Source organism: Lampetra planeri, chromosome 57 (genome assembly GCF_965212315.1).
Source record: "Lampetra planeri chromosome 57, kcLamPlan1.2.h2, whole genome shotgun sequence".
Taxonomy (NCBI): domain Eukaryota; kingdom Metazoa; phylum Chordata; class Hyperoartia; order Petromyzontiformes; family Petromyzontidae; genus Lampetra; species Lampetra planeri.
This window is the reverse complement of record NC_136163.1, coordinates 7,327,009-7,340,364: the sequence shown is the minus strand read 5'-3', so window position 1 is coordinate 7,340,364 and position 13,356 is coordinate 7,327,009. Positions and strand designations below refer to the sequence as shown.

General features: G+C 49.2%; 1 protein-coding gene across 1 annotated transcript; it reads left to right on the top strand.

Moving 5' to 3' along the window:
* The first annotated feature begins 753 nt into the window (after window positions 1–753).
* Window positions 754–12,922, top strand: LOC144735816 (cysteine-rich venom protein-like). Its single transcript, XM_078618335.1, has 6 exons — window positions 754–1,549; window positions 6,321–6,411; window positions 9,066–9,214; window positions 9,899–9,996; window positions 10,307–10,395; window positions 11,602–12,922. The coding sequence occupies exons 1-6, from the start codon at window positions 1,343–1,345 to the stop codon at window positions 11,739–11,741; spliced, it is 774 nt and encodes a 257-aa protein (XP_078474461.1). The 5' UTR covers window positions 754–1,342; the 3' UTR covers window positions 11,742–12,922.
* The last annotated feature ends 434 nt before the right edge of the window (window positions 12,923–13,356 follow it).

Here is a 13,356-nt window from a genome sequence, read left to right as displayed (position 1 = left end):
CCGAAAGAACCAAGAAGATGCTTAAAAGGGCTTTCAAAGTGCATGGGCGGGGCAGCCAACGCAAATTTAGGAGACAATGGGGGGAGGGAGGTAGCAAAGACAGGGGGAGAGACAGGGGGAGAGAGAAAAAGGGGGGGAGCTGAAAGCGAGGGCGCAGTCCAAGTGTGTTAGACAATGGGAGGAGGAAGAGGGTAGAGATAGGGGAGAGAGGGGGGGTAGACATAGGGGATGAGAGGGGGTACAAATAGTACGTTAGACAATGGGGGGAGGAAGAGGGTAGAGAGAGGGGGGGTCGAAACGTCGTGGTTTTTTTCTTTTATAATTTTCAATTTTTTATTATAAAAATATATATATATTCATTTTATGATTTCTTTTATTTTACTTTATACATACGTGACTTTACCAAAATAACCAAAGAGTATGGATCCCTGCAGTCACGAAAACTTCAAATCTAGGTGTTAAGATGCTCAGTTCGCCGGGTTCGTAGAGCGTCAAGGTAACGATTGCGCGCCACCGCCCTCCCCACCACAGACCGGCTGTACGCTACGCGACTCCGTACACTCGCCAGCACGTGGCCCTGGACAGAAAGATCATACGAGAGACTTGCTTTATATTGTGTGCGATCGTGAACAACAGCCATGTCAGACATGAGTGCATCTAATCGGCATAATCATTGGTTCACTGCGGCTCAAAGACTCGGTCCCGACAAGGCGTGTGGTGAAGTTTGGAAATGCTCCGTGTTGAGCTCGGCATTTGAAGGCCTGAAGACCAGAATCGGTGATATCGCCGACAATGTGTTCATAAGGGAGACAGTTCCATGTCTGGACAGCAGAGTGGAGAAGGGAGGTTCTGTCCCAGGGAGCAATATTTTGGTAGCTGAGGGGGGAAAGTGCGCGGCCTGGCAGGGGTTGTGCATTATAGGGTGGCATGGCGCTAGTCCTATGGCGGTGGTAGCCACTGGATTTTAGCCCAGCCAGACCCGGAAGAAAACGAAGCGTGATTTGTGAGTAATTTGATCATCGTAGCTCCCATCGCAATTTGTCAAACTCTTACGATTGCACGCCTCCGTGTCCACAAGGCGCGCGATCTTATCAAAACATCTCAGAAGCTAAGCAGGATTTTTGATCCTGGACTGTGCTGGATGGGCGCGAGCTCGGCACAGTGAACAAGCGCGATAGAGCACGTAGGGCAATTGAACCGGTAATCAGGGGAGCAATCGAACCGATCATCGCTCAAGTAATTAATCGACGGCGTGAGTACCTGGGCGTGTGCATCCAAGCGCTGACTAGCAGGCTCCACTCTAGTTGTACATCTCCGTCCGCCCCCGGGCTGCAGGAGCTCGATGCCGCTGGTGGTGGTGGCTGCGCATGCGATGCTGCTGCTGACGATGACGCTGATGATCGTGCCGGTCAGAGGGGATGATGCTGACTGGATGTCCGAACATCCCGAGATGGACACCAGCCAAGAGTCTGTCCAGCAGGGCATTGTAGACCAGCACAACGCCATCCGCTGCAACGTCACGCCTCCGGCCAGAAACATGCTCAAGATGGTGAGCACCTTACACGACATGCGCTCGGGAGGCTGGATGCGATGGTTGGGGGCCCGCCGTCAACCAGTGTGTGGGGCCCGCCATGACAGATGGTTGTTGATAATTACAGGATGCTTCAAATTGTTTTTATCACTTATATGGGGACTCTGGTTTTTAAGGGAAAAATAACGGATAATACACTGTGACATGATAACAAATGTGTCTTAACTGCTTCAAAAAGTCCAAGAGTCTCCACTTGTTCGCCATCATTGTCAACGCGTGCCTGGAATCTTCTCCAGGTGGTCTCCAGAGCCCGGAGGAGGCACATTTCTTACACGGTGTTGTTGAAGTTTCTCAGAAGTGTTCACATTTTTTTAAGCACCCTGTACAATCCCTGTTGTATGCGTGCGTGGGTGAAATTATTATGTTGTATATGTGGGTTATGAATATTCAGTGAAAATAATAATAATCAAATGAAATTTGGCCAAATGTGTAATTATCCGGAAATATGTTAATTTATGTAATTATGCACATTTAATTATGCCAATTCGAGAGGTAATCGTAGTAATTATGCGAGTGGGTGTAATTATGATAATGCAAGTCGTTATGATAACCAGACCCCGCCTCGGTGACGAGGGTGGGTTATCGATCGGAATAAGGCAATTAATCGTATGCAGTTATGCAGGTGTGGTGTAAGTATGCAAGATTAACTTAGATTAACTCGGCACCGTTGTCTAGGTTCGTCTCATTCTCGCTTATTTTAGGTCCCCGGTTCACCCCGTTATCGCTTTAACATTTACTGAGTATGTATTAGTGTGTTTATTAAGGTCACCAAGTTCAGATCTCAACGCAGAAGCAGATCTTATGCATAGATTTCAGGAAAGAATCACACAACCACTTCTGTATTAATCAATTTATTACTAATTCAACCTCAACTATGATATAGTATGCGAACTCTCATTCCCGGAACGTCAACACGGCATCAATACAGTATCATCAACGATTGTCTGATTTCACTTTGACAACGGCACATGGATCCCGCATAACGCGATGGTTGTTAGTGAGAGAGAGTCGTTAAAACATGCAAATACTATGCTAAGAAAAACCTTAACGTTAATGAATGATTACTCAATATTGTTCACGCAGTACCGTACTCCTTATTGATCATACGCAACCCTTATCACGTTGTTAGCACCTTGGGTCACGGGACAGTTGAATATTCTGTAGAGGATGCGAGTACGTGCGGCGATTATGACTGAAAGATACTTGAAAGATTATACGGCGATAAAAAAACACAATCAAAAACAGTTATTATTCTTAAAGGCACCAATCTCAACAGATACATCGGCAGGTTATCTGACAACAGAATGGCTCGGAGTAAGGGCCTGCGACGGTGCTCCTTTCCCGAAGATCGTTATCTTGTACCAAGTTTACTAATTGGGGACCAGATCACCTGATAAGGATCTGGTGGGCCACCACTCCCCACGTGAGCGTGGCTTGGCGGAAGGAGGTGCCAAGAATCAATTCGTATTGATGGATCTGTTGGGAATTTATGCGATTAAGAGTACAGCCCACTAAATATTAAAGATAAAAATTACGAATACTCTTATAAACGACGGATGGCCATCACTCGGTCTCGAGTGTTTTTGAGTGGTAAGAGTTGTCTTGAATAGTCAGTGTTCGGAGTCGGTTCTTTATGTCAAACAGACGCCTGGTGGTCGTGTGGTGAGGGGGCGGTGCGCGTCATACGTATCAGTCGCTCCCCTGTCACCGTGGTGAATTGGTTTGGATGCCCGGTCGGTAGGTGGCGCCCACAGCTCGCTCGCAGCGTGCAGTGTTGGGTCGTCAACCAGGGGAAGCACAGAGCCTCGTCGCCAAACCGCGACCTCCGGCGGCAGCAGAGACCTCCGACTCGGCAGAGGTTGACCCACGCAGGCCGAGTTGAGCTGTCAAGCGGGTCTTGCCCGCCTGCAGAGGAGATGGGGAGCCGCTTGAGTCGAGCCCCGAGAACCGGCTCCGGTGAGCCGATCGAACTCGGCTGAGTCCCAGACGAGCTGAAGAGTCGAGCCGACCCGCTGGTCGCAGCTCGCTCCTGAGTCGACCCTCCCGGTCGAGCTGGTTTCCAATGCTCAGGGTCCTTTCTTTTATGCCGAAAAATCCCTTTGGGTCCTGCCCACAAGGCGGGGTTTCTTTCGATTTTTGCTGTGTCAGGATCTGTCCGTAGGTAGGTGTGTCCATGTGTGTGTCCGTACGTCCGTATGTCCTTGTGTGCATCACCCACGGTATATTCCGTTGTCATACTCCCTCCATAAAATCCACGAGCAAACAATCAGATGTTACAAATTGCCTCACAGTCGTCTCTCTGTCTGGGTGCGATATTATCTCTTGTCTGGCCTTCTTCATGAACCAAAACACAGACGTTACAAATCGTCTCACAGGCGTCTCTGTCCGTGTTGCACGACCTGGAGGGAGGGCAACACTCCCTCCGACCCTCACCGATGCACAAAGAAATGGTTAAAAAGTTTTAAGTTAACATTTGTCCCTTACCATTTCACAGTTATGATTCTGTATGTAACCTAAGGTCTGCCGTTTCCCATCGTGGTGCTTGACCCAAGTGGAGGTGCCTCCCCGAGCGTATACACACTCTTATCCCGCGCTGCGGGGATACAAAGACGGCCGGGATCTCCCTTTCTCTCCGACCCTGGGTTTAACATCGCTCTTTTATTATGTATTTTATATTCGACCTGGTGGTGATTCATCCCGTTATCCTGGCTTTTCATAAGTTTTACTTTTGTCTTTTCATGCATAGGCTTATTATTATTAATTTATTTCCGATATCTTAGGTTAAGGGGTAAGTTTCTTGATCCTAGGAATTCGTATTCCTTGGTGTCTGCATGGTTATATAAGCGGAATATAGTTTACGGTGAATAGCGTTAACATTGATGTTATGTACGATATTATGTATTGTGATGTCTTTAACTTAACTTGTTGGTCAGGGCTTTACTGACATGAAGTTGCATTTCATAGCCCCGCAGTCTTTGCCCCACTCTGTCTCTGCTCGCCGTTGTTGTTGCTGTCCAGCTGACGCCGTTAACTCAAGGCCTCATTAATTTCCGTCACTCCTTGTAGGTGAGGGCGGTTGAACCTTGGAGTCAGTTCTGGTTTTTGTCTGCCTGCTTCTTCTGATGTCCCCTGACCCCGGGAGTTATTATTTCTACTTTTATGGCCTGTCGAAGCCCGACTCGCTGTTGCTGGGCTGGTGGGTCGCTGGGTTGGTGTCGTTCCCGGCTTTTTGCTTACGTTTGCAGTTCGCCGTGCTCTTAATTTCCTTCCCTCTTCAACCTTATATCGACTATTCGCTCCTGTCTGGGTGCGATTCAATTTTGACTTAGGAAGGTTCTGATTGTCATATGCTTCGGGTCGAGTTGTATAAAAAGTATTAAAGTATGGAAATAACATTTCATATTGACTTAATGATGGTGATGGTTCAGTAGGCGTAACTTGTGGCCTGGTTTAATTGGAGTGGGTGTGAATATCAATAACTTTAGCCTACCCTGTTGTTAAATTCCGACTTTAACGTTACTTTAATAGCAATACAGAATAATTGAGCTTTTTGTCTTAACTAGGCGAACGCGAACTTCTGGTGACCCCCGCAGCCTTGTTGTTGCTGAGTTTGCATCCTTGAGAGATATACAACCCTCTTATTCGTCTCACTGTGGCCACCCAACCTTCTGCTCTGGGAGTGTTATTCTTAATTTCAGGTCAAAGGCCCCCTCACGTTCAGACGTGCAGGGTTGTTTAAATCAGCTCCCTCCCCTGTGCACACAGCCTTGAGCTGACCCACTTATTTAATAATTTAATTCCTTGGCCTTTTTGGGTATCTTTGCTCCCTCCAGTTCATTACTTAACAACCCCTGGTGTTTTGCAGTTTGCTGCGCTTTGGTGTGTTTTCATTCATTATATAACAAGTAAAAAGATAATATATAAAAAATATCAATTTTGGAAGAAGGCTAGTACACAACAGGGGGGGGTGCCACGACACCGTCAATCGGTGCGGGCCTCCTCTGAGCCCCGTGGATGAGGTCACGTGCCCACTATGACCTCACTCGGTCCCCCTCTCTTTCAGGTCCCTCGTGCAAGGTGGGGGTGGGGGGGGACTCTGATCCCGGTCTTTCGCGGCTAAACAAGGCTATTTCTGACGGGGGGTTCTGCTAAGATTTTTTTCGCGGTGTGGGGGGTGGAGGAAGCGAACTTTTGGCCGTGCTTTTATCGAATGACATAAATTTGCGGTGTAATTATTTGTTACGTTCCTCGGTTGACATCACGGGGGTCTTTTTTGTTATCATGACTTTTATTGTTGTAACAACATGTTGCGCATGCGTGGTGGGGAGCGGTGGTGTAGCGTTAGCGTGCTGCGCTACGAAACAGGCGACCCAAGTTCGAGTCCCGCTCATGGCCAAAAAAACGGTCGTGGGCCTCACCTAGGTCGACTCAGCCTAAAATGAGTACCTGGTGCGGTGTGTAAACTGCGCCACTGGGGAGACAAAAGCGGCTGAGCCTGGTGCTTGCCACCCACACCCTCGTTTGCCATTCTGACTCGTTAACATCACTTGTCCCAACAGTCGGTTAAAGCTATACACTTGTGGTGAATGCACACACGGCGGTATTGAACGGGGCAGTGTGCCGGATTCACACCGCGCAATGGGAGGCTGAGCGCGTCGCCCCGAGCGGACTCGAACGTGACAGGCCCCCACTTCCCCCCCCTCCCCTCTCCCTTTCCGATGCATTGCAGGTATGGAACAGCGACTGGGAGGAGAGCAGTCGGAAGTGGGTCAACGATTGCTCTTTTACCCACCGGACCGAGAAAGAGCTCAAACATCAAGGTAACAATCAATTTCTAGGGGGGTCGTTGCAAAGACACAATCTTGTAAGAATACGATGCGATATTAGTCTTGCACGACGTGACGAATAATAATTTGTTCCTCCCCTGGCAACGTGAGTTGTGCAACCACGTGGTTCCAATTACACCTCACTTCCTGAGTTGTGCAACCACGTGGTTCCAATTACACCTCGCGCCGTGAGTTGTGCAACCACGTGGTTCCAATTACACCTCGAGTCGTGAGTTGTGCAACCACGTGGTTCCAATTACACCTCGCGCCGTGAGTTGTGCAACCACGTGGTTCCAATTACACCTCGGGTCATGAGTTGTGCAACCACGTGGTTCCAATTACACCTCGAGTCGTGAGTTGTGCAACCACGTGGTTCCAATTACACCTCGAGTCGTGAGTTGTGCAACCACGTGGTCCCAATTACACCTCGGGTCGTGAGTTGTGCAACCACGTGGTTCCAATTACACCCTGCGTCGTGAGTTGTGCAACCACGTAGTTCCCATTACACATCGCGCCATGAGTTGTGCAACCACGTGGTTCCAATTACACCCTGCGTCGTGAGTTGTGCAACCACGTGGTTCCAATAACCCCTCGCGTCATGAGCTGTGCAACCACGTGGTTCCCATTACACCTCGCGCAATGAGTTGTGCAACCACGTGGTTCCAATTACACCTCGCGTTTACCGTGCTCTCGATGCCACTTCCTGAGTACCGTTCCGACCAAACGATCGCTCCGGCCGTTTTCAGACCTGAAATGCTCTCGAGGTGGAGCCCCCTCCCCGCGCCACCCTCCACCCCCCGGGGCCACACCGGGGATGGGGGGGGGCGGGGTGGGGGGCCTTCCCCCGTCGTCGCGATGTCACGGCCCGACGATGCTCGGAACGCACGAAATGACGATGTCCACGTGGTTCAATGGGCAACCTATGTTTTTGTTTTCAGTGCGTTGCTCGTTCTCGTCAATATTAATTTGTTCATAACAGAGTTTTTTTGTTTGGTTAAATCGCGTAAACATGTAAATGTGGTCGTTAAACCCACCACCACCACCCAACACGTCCGATTAATAAGGTTTGTCACGTAAAGAAAACGGGCCCAATTTGTTACTTAGTTCAGTATTTACAATTCGATTACCATGACGTATCGCTGGTAATTAAAACAAAAACAACAAGCCTCATCTGGCGTTTTGTCAGGAAAGGTAATCTTGATTTGAAGCTTTCGTGACTGCAGGAATCCATACTCTTTGGTTATTTCGGTAAATCTTCTTGGTTCTTTCGGTAAAGTCACGTAGAAGGGAAATTTCGGACGCTGTTTTTCCGACAGCCCTGTTCTTCACCTGAGGATGGCTGCTTGCGTTGTGGCCGAAACGTCGTGAGAATTGTATTTTATTATGTTTTATTATTATTATTTTATCACTTCCCTTCTACGTGACTTTACCGAAAGAACCAAGAAGATGAATCCCTGCAGTCACGAAAGCTTTAAATCGAAAAAGCCTTCCATATAACCGTGGTGTATGGGTGCCGGGCAGCAGCAGCAAGTGGGAGGCGTTGCGGCAAAATGATTTGTCGTAGCGTACTTGTATGCTGTCGCATCCGTCACCGACCCCGCAACTAACACTCGAGAAGTACGGTCAATTAACCGGACCCCCCTTCCCCGACGCGGTGGGGGGAGGGTGTCACACACCTGTCAACCCCTTATCAGCGCCCTACCTTATTACAGACCAATTAAGATCTGATTGGTCACCCCGTGCCCCTGATAAATCTCAACGTTCATCCGACAAAGGTCCCATCACCAGTAGAGAAACAGAAACAAATGGACAAAAAACATTTTTGTTGTTGCCCGTATTGAAACGTCTGTACGCCGTATAGACAAAAAAACTAAATTTCCCTGTACAAGAATACAGGTTAACCATACGGGTTAACAGGTATGATAGTGTAGTGTATAGAGTAGTGTAATGTAGGATAGTGCATAGTAGTGTATAGTGTACTGTATAGTAAGGTATAGGAATCATAATAAAGGTTTTTGGGTTAGATCGCGTAAGTATAAATGTGTCGTAACCCTCCACCACCCGACACAGCCAATTAGTAAGGGATGTTTCACGTAAACAAAACGCCCAATAGTTACTACTTCAGCCCACCGGTGTGTTGGAGAGTAAATCCACAACATTTACAATTTGAGTACGACGTTTCGCTGGTAATTACATCCAGCATCATTGGGCGATTTGCCTGAATAGTGAAGCAATCAACCTGCTTCCGGTCTTAAATAGAACAGGACGACGTCATCATTTGAATATTGGTCGCGAAAGCCTACGTGTTAAACTAGGGTATAGGAATGTATAGTAGTGTGTATATTGCATACCTGTCAACCCCTTATCAGTGCCTACCTTATTACAGACCAATTCATATAAATCTCAACGTTTATCCCACAAAGTCCCATCACAAGGAAGAAACGCAAACAAATGGACATTTTTTGTTGTTGCCCGTATTGAAACGACTGTACGCCGTATGGACCTGAAAACGAAATTCCCCTGTCCAAGAATAAGCGGTAAACCGTGTGGGTTGACACGGCATACCGTCATCCAGCAACAGAGCGACCGGATGACCGTGTGCACACGTGTGGGGCGGTGGTTAGAAGCTCTCTCGCTTACCTCCCCAGGGTGGCAGTGCGGAGAGAACATCTTCATGTCCCCGACGGCGAGGCCGTGGGAAGATGCGCTGCGTACGTGGGAGCTCGAATCCGAGAACCCGGGATTTGAGTTTGGGTTTGGACCGCTGGGTCCGGGCATGGTGGGACATTACACGCAGGTAACGGCGGGCGAGCTTCCCGCCGAGGCATTTGTACCACCCCCCCACCCGCCATCTCGGCGATTTCATCTTTCCTTAGCACAATTTATATAGCACCTTAAGCGAGGCGCTGCATGGAGAATTAGAAAGGGTACAAGAACAACGACGCACATGTGTGTGTGACCGTGATGGGTGGAGGTGATGCGAATGAAATAGATGAGAGGAAGCAATGTGGGGGGGGGGGGGGGGGGGGTGGGGGTGATTTTCGTGGATGAGGTGAAATTGATGACAGCAAATTATGATAACGAATTAATTAAATGAATGAATGGATTGAAAGAATGGGGATGAATGAGTGAATGAGTGATGGCGATGCAATGAGAACAATAATTATTGAGAATGATAATTATTTAGAATGATAATTTTTAATTATTATTCTCATTGCATGGCCATCACTCATTCACCCCCATTCGTTCAATCCATCCACACTATTATTATTCTGATAGTCGACCTAGGAGAGGCCCAGGACCGATTCAAATATGGTGTTGGTGGCCGTCGGTGGGAATTGAACTCGGGTCACTGGGCTCGTAGCTCGGTGCGTGAACCGCTACACTACCGCTCCCCACTATCACTCCCCACTACCGCTCCTCCCCTCGTCGCACACACACACAAAGGCTCAGCCCGAAACTTTTTGTCTCTTTCGCGCAGGTCATTTGGTACCAATCATTCGAGGTCGGGTGCGCGGTCAACTACTGCCCCAGCGGCGAACCGTACAAATACTTCTACCAGTGCACCTACTGTCCAGGGTAAGGTACACGCCTGCTCGCCATGCACGCTCATAGCCACACACGGCCGCGGCTGGGTCATGCCCAACCGGCGTCTCTGCCTACGGGCAGAGACGCGGGTGCTTCTCACCCCGACCGTCCTTTGCACGGCTCGCTGACGTGTTTTCGAAGAGGTGGGGGAGGGGGAGAGGGAGTGGCTCACCGAAACGTCGGGCCTCGCGCCGGAGGACGACGTGCGGGGGGGAGGCGAGCAGTGCCACCGCGGTGAGCCCGCCCCCCCTTCGGGGGGAGGGGTAAGTAACGTCCCGCTACGCCCTGCCGCTGTTTGCAGGGGGAACCTCAAGTACCGGCTGACGAGGCCATACGACAAGGGGGCGCCCTGCGAAGCCTGCCCTGACCACTGTGACGACGGCCTCTGTAGTAAGCGCCACATCGCCCAAACATCACGTGATCCCTCTGATCTCCCTCCCCCCTCTGATACCCCCTTCCCCCTCTGATTCCCCTCCCTCTGATCCCCCTCCCTCCTCTGGTCCACAACCCTTACTAGTTGGCTGTGTCGGGTGGTGGTGGGTTTAAACAACACATTTATATATTTACGCTATCTAACCCCAAAAACTCTATTATGGAAGCCACAGTGTGATGGTAGCTATGCAATCCAACACTATGGACCACAGATTAAACCCAATGTAGTCTGCACTCATTCCACGGAGGAAGGGGAACAGCAGCACCACACAAACGAACTCTCCCTCTTTCTACTGAAGCCCCTTCTGGTCGTGGCCAGAGGCAGACCTCGACATTGGCACCGAGCTCCTGAACCACATTGCTGCTGCCCATCACAAAGTAGAGAACGGTATGCCAACGGCAGTGACCCCGTCGTCTTGTTTGTTTCACCCCTCATTGCCGTTCCGGCGACATGCGCAAAGTCCAACGTACGTACGATGTACATTCTCGAGGCCAGCTCTAAAGAGCCCCTCTAGAGGGTATTTTTGGCCTACTCTTCCACGCTGGCCAGACGTCTTAGAAGAGGTGGGAGTACCCACATATTACCCCACCACCACCAAACGACCTACTACCGCGACTCGCTGTGTGGTGAACCCATTTATATTACTGCTGGGTGGACATGGAGGGCTGGGATATTTTTTTTATAACCTGTGTTTGTACGTGTACGTCATCGGAAACGGAGCTGGAAGATAAACTCATGATCACGTAGACATAACCACAAAAAAGCTCAAATAAAATGACTTCATCGGTACTGATGCTAACACACAGGTCATGCGGGGAGGGGCATGTGGCACAGTTTGACACTGGCTATCGAAAGTTGCGGCGGTCGTGTCGCTATGGTTCTCTGCGGTGAGTAACGACGTCTTTAAAAACAACGGCGCTGCTGCTGCTGCGACTTCACCTCTAAATACATTTAAATGCTAAACCTCTCTCGCATTCCAAGATTCAGCGGCGAACGGGACGTGCCACCACCCTGCAAACCTGCGGACGTCTCAGAATGGGAAAATGGTGTGAACATCGTTTGTGCGTGCAGCTCGATTGGAACAACCGATTTAACTCATGAACAGGGTTCTCCATCTTGACCTTGCTCCTCTTCCCCACCCCCTCCTCTCTCCCTCCTAACAGCTAACCCCTGCTTGGTGCCCAATACATTCGAGAACTGCAATGCCATGAGGGACAAGTACGGATGTGGTGACGACAAAATGGGCATGATGGTTCGGATGAGCTGTGGCGCCTCGTGCACGTGCTCGGACAAAATTTACTGAGGGCTCTTGTGTCTCGCTGGGGGCAATCTGCACCGGCAATCCTCACCGGCAATCTCAAGCGCCGGCAATCTTTGCCAGCAATCTCAATTGGTGGCAATCATCGCCGGCAATCCTTGCCAGCAATCTCAATCGCCGGCAATTATCACCAACAATCATCACCGTCAATCATCACCGTCAATCATCACTGACAATTTCACCAGCACTCTAATCGGCTATCTCACCAGCACTCTCATTGGAAATCTCACCAGCACTCTCACCAACAATCTCCCGACAAAATTTCACCTTGCCACACAAGAGAAGATGACGTGACCGACCGACCAAGTGAATGAATTCGTGACTGACTGAGTCAGTGACGGATTGGACCGCATGAGGGAAACACACATTTAGTCCACTCCATCGGCCAACCCCAAGTAAACCCTCTGGGCCGCCAACAGTTCCGAGCGGCATTGCCGCTGGTCAGGATTGCTGTGGACACTTCCACGGAGGATCATGGGCTGGAGAGCCCCCCCCCCCCCCCCCCGGATGGAGTTGGTGATGCCATGGTGGTCCCGGGTACTGGTGTGGTTGTTTAGCGATTCTCTCGTAGCCTCATGGTAGTCTCCTCATAGTAGCCTCATCATGGTAGTCTCCTCATGGTAGTCTCCTCATGGTAGTCTCCTCATAGTAGTCTACTCATAGTAGTCTACTCATAGTAGTCTACTCATAGTAGTCTACCCATGGTAGTCTCCTCATAGTCTCCGCATGGTAGTCTCCTCATGGTAGTCTCATCATAGTAGTCTCCTCATAGTAGTCTCCTCATAGTAGTCTCCTCATAGTAGTCTACTCATAGCAGTCTCCTCATAGTCTCCTCATAGTAGTCTACTCATAGTAGTCTCCTCATGGTAGTCTCCTCATAGTAGTCTCCTCATGGTAGTCTACTCATAGTAGTCTACTCATAGTAGTCTCCTCATAGTCTCCTCATGGTAGTCTACTCATAGTAGTCTACTCATAGTAGTCTCCTCATGGAAGTCTCCTCATAGTAGCCTCATCATGGTAGTCTCCTCATGGTAGTCTCCTCATAGTAGTCTACTCATAGTAGTCTACTCATAGTAGTCTACCCATGGTAGTCTCCTCATAGTCTCCTCATGGTAGTCTCCTCATGGTAGTCTCATCATAGTAGCCTCATCATGGTAGTCTACTCATAGTAGTCTACTCATAGTAGTCTACTCATAGTAGTCTCCTCATGGTAGTCTCCTCATAGTAGTCTCCTCATGGTAGTCTACTCATAGTAGTCTACTCATAGTAGTCTCCTCATAGTCTCCTCATGGTAGTCTACTCATAGTAGTCTCCTCATGGTAGTCTCCTCATAGTAGTCTCCTCATAGTAGCCTCATCATGGTAGTCTACTCATGGTAGTCTCATCATAGTAATCTACTCATAGTAGTCTACTCATAGTAGTCTCCTCATGGTAGTCTCCTCATAGTAGCCTCATCATGGTAGTCTACTCATGGTAGTCTCCTCATAGTAGTCTCATCATGGTAGTCTACTCATGGTAGTCTACTCATAGTAGTCTCCTCATAGTAGCCTCATCATGGTAGTCTACTCATGGTAGTCTACTCATGGTAGTCTCCTCATAG

Coding starts and splice junctions, on each gene's coding strand:
- LOC144735816 (XM_078618335.1), top strand. CDS start 1,343: ATGCCGCTGGTGGTGGTGGCTGCGCATGCGATGCTGCTGCTGACGATG. Junction 1,550..6,320: donor CCAGAAACATGCTCAAGATG/GTGAGCACCTTA, acceptor GATGCATTGCAG/GTATGGAACAGCGACTGGGA. Junction 10,396..11,601: donor CTGTGACGACGGCCTCTGTA/GTAAGCGCCACA, acceptor CCCTCCTAACAG/CTAACCCCTGCTTGGTGCCC.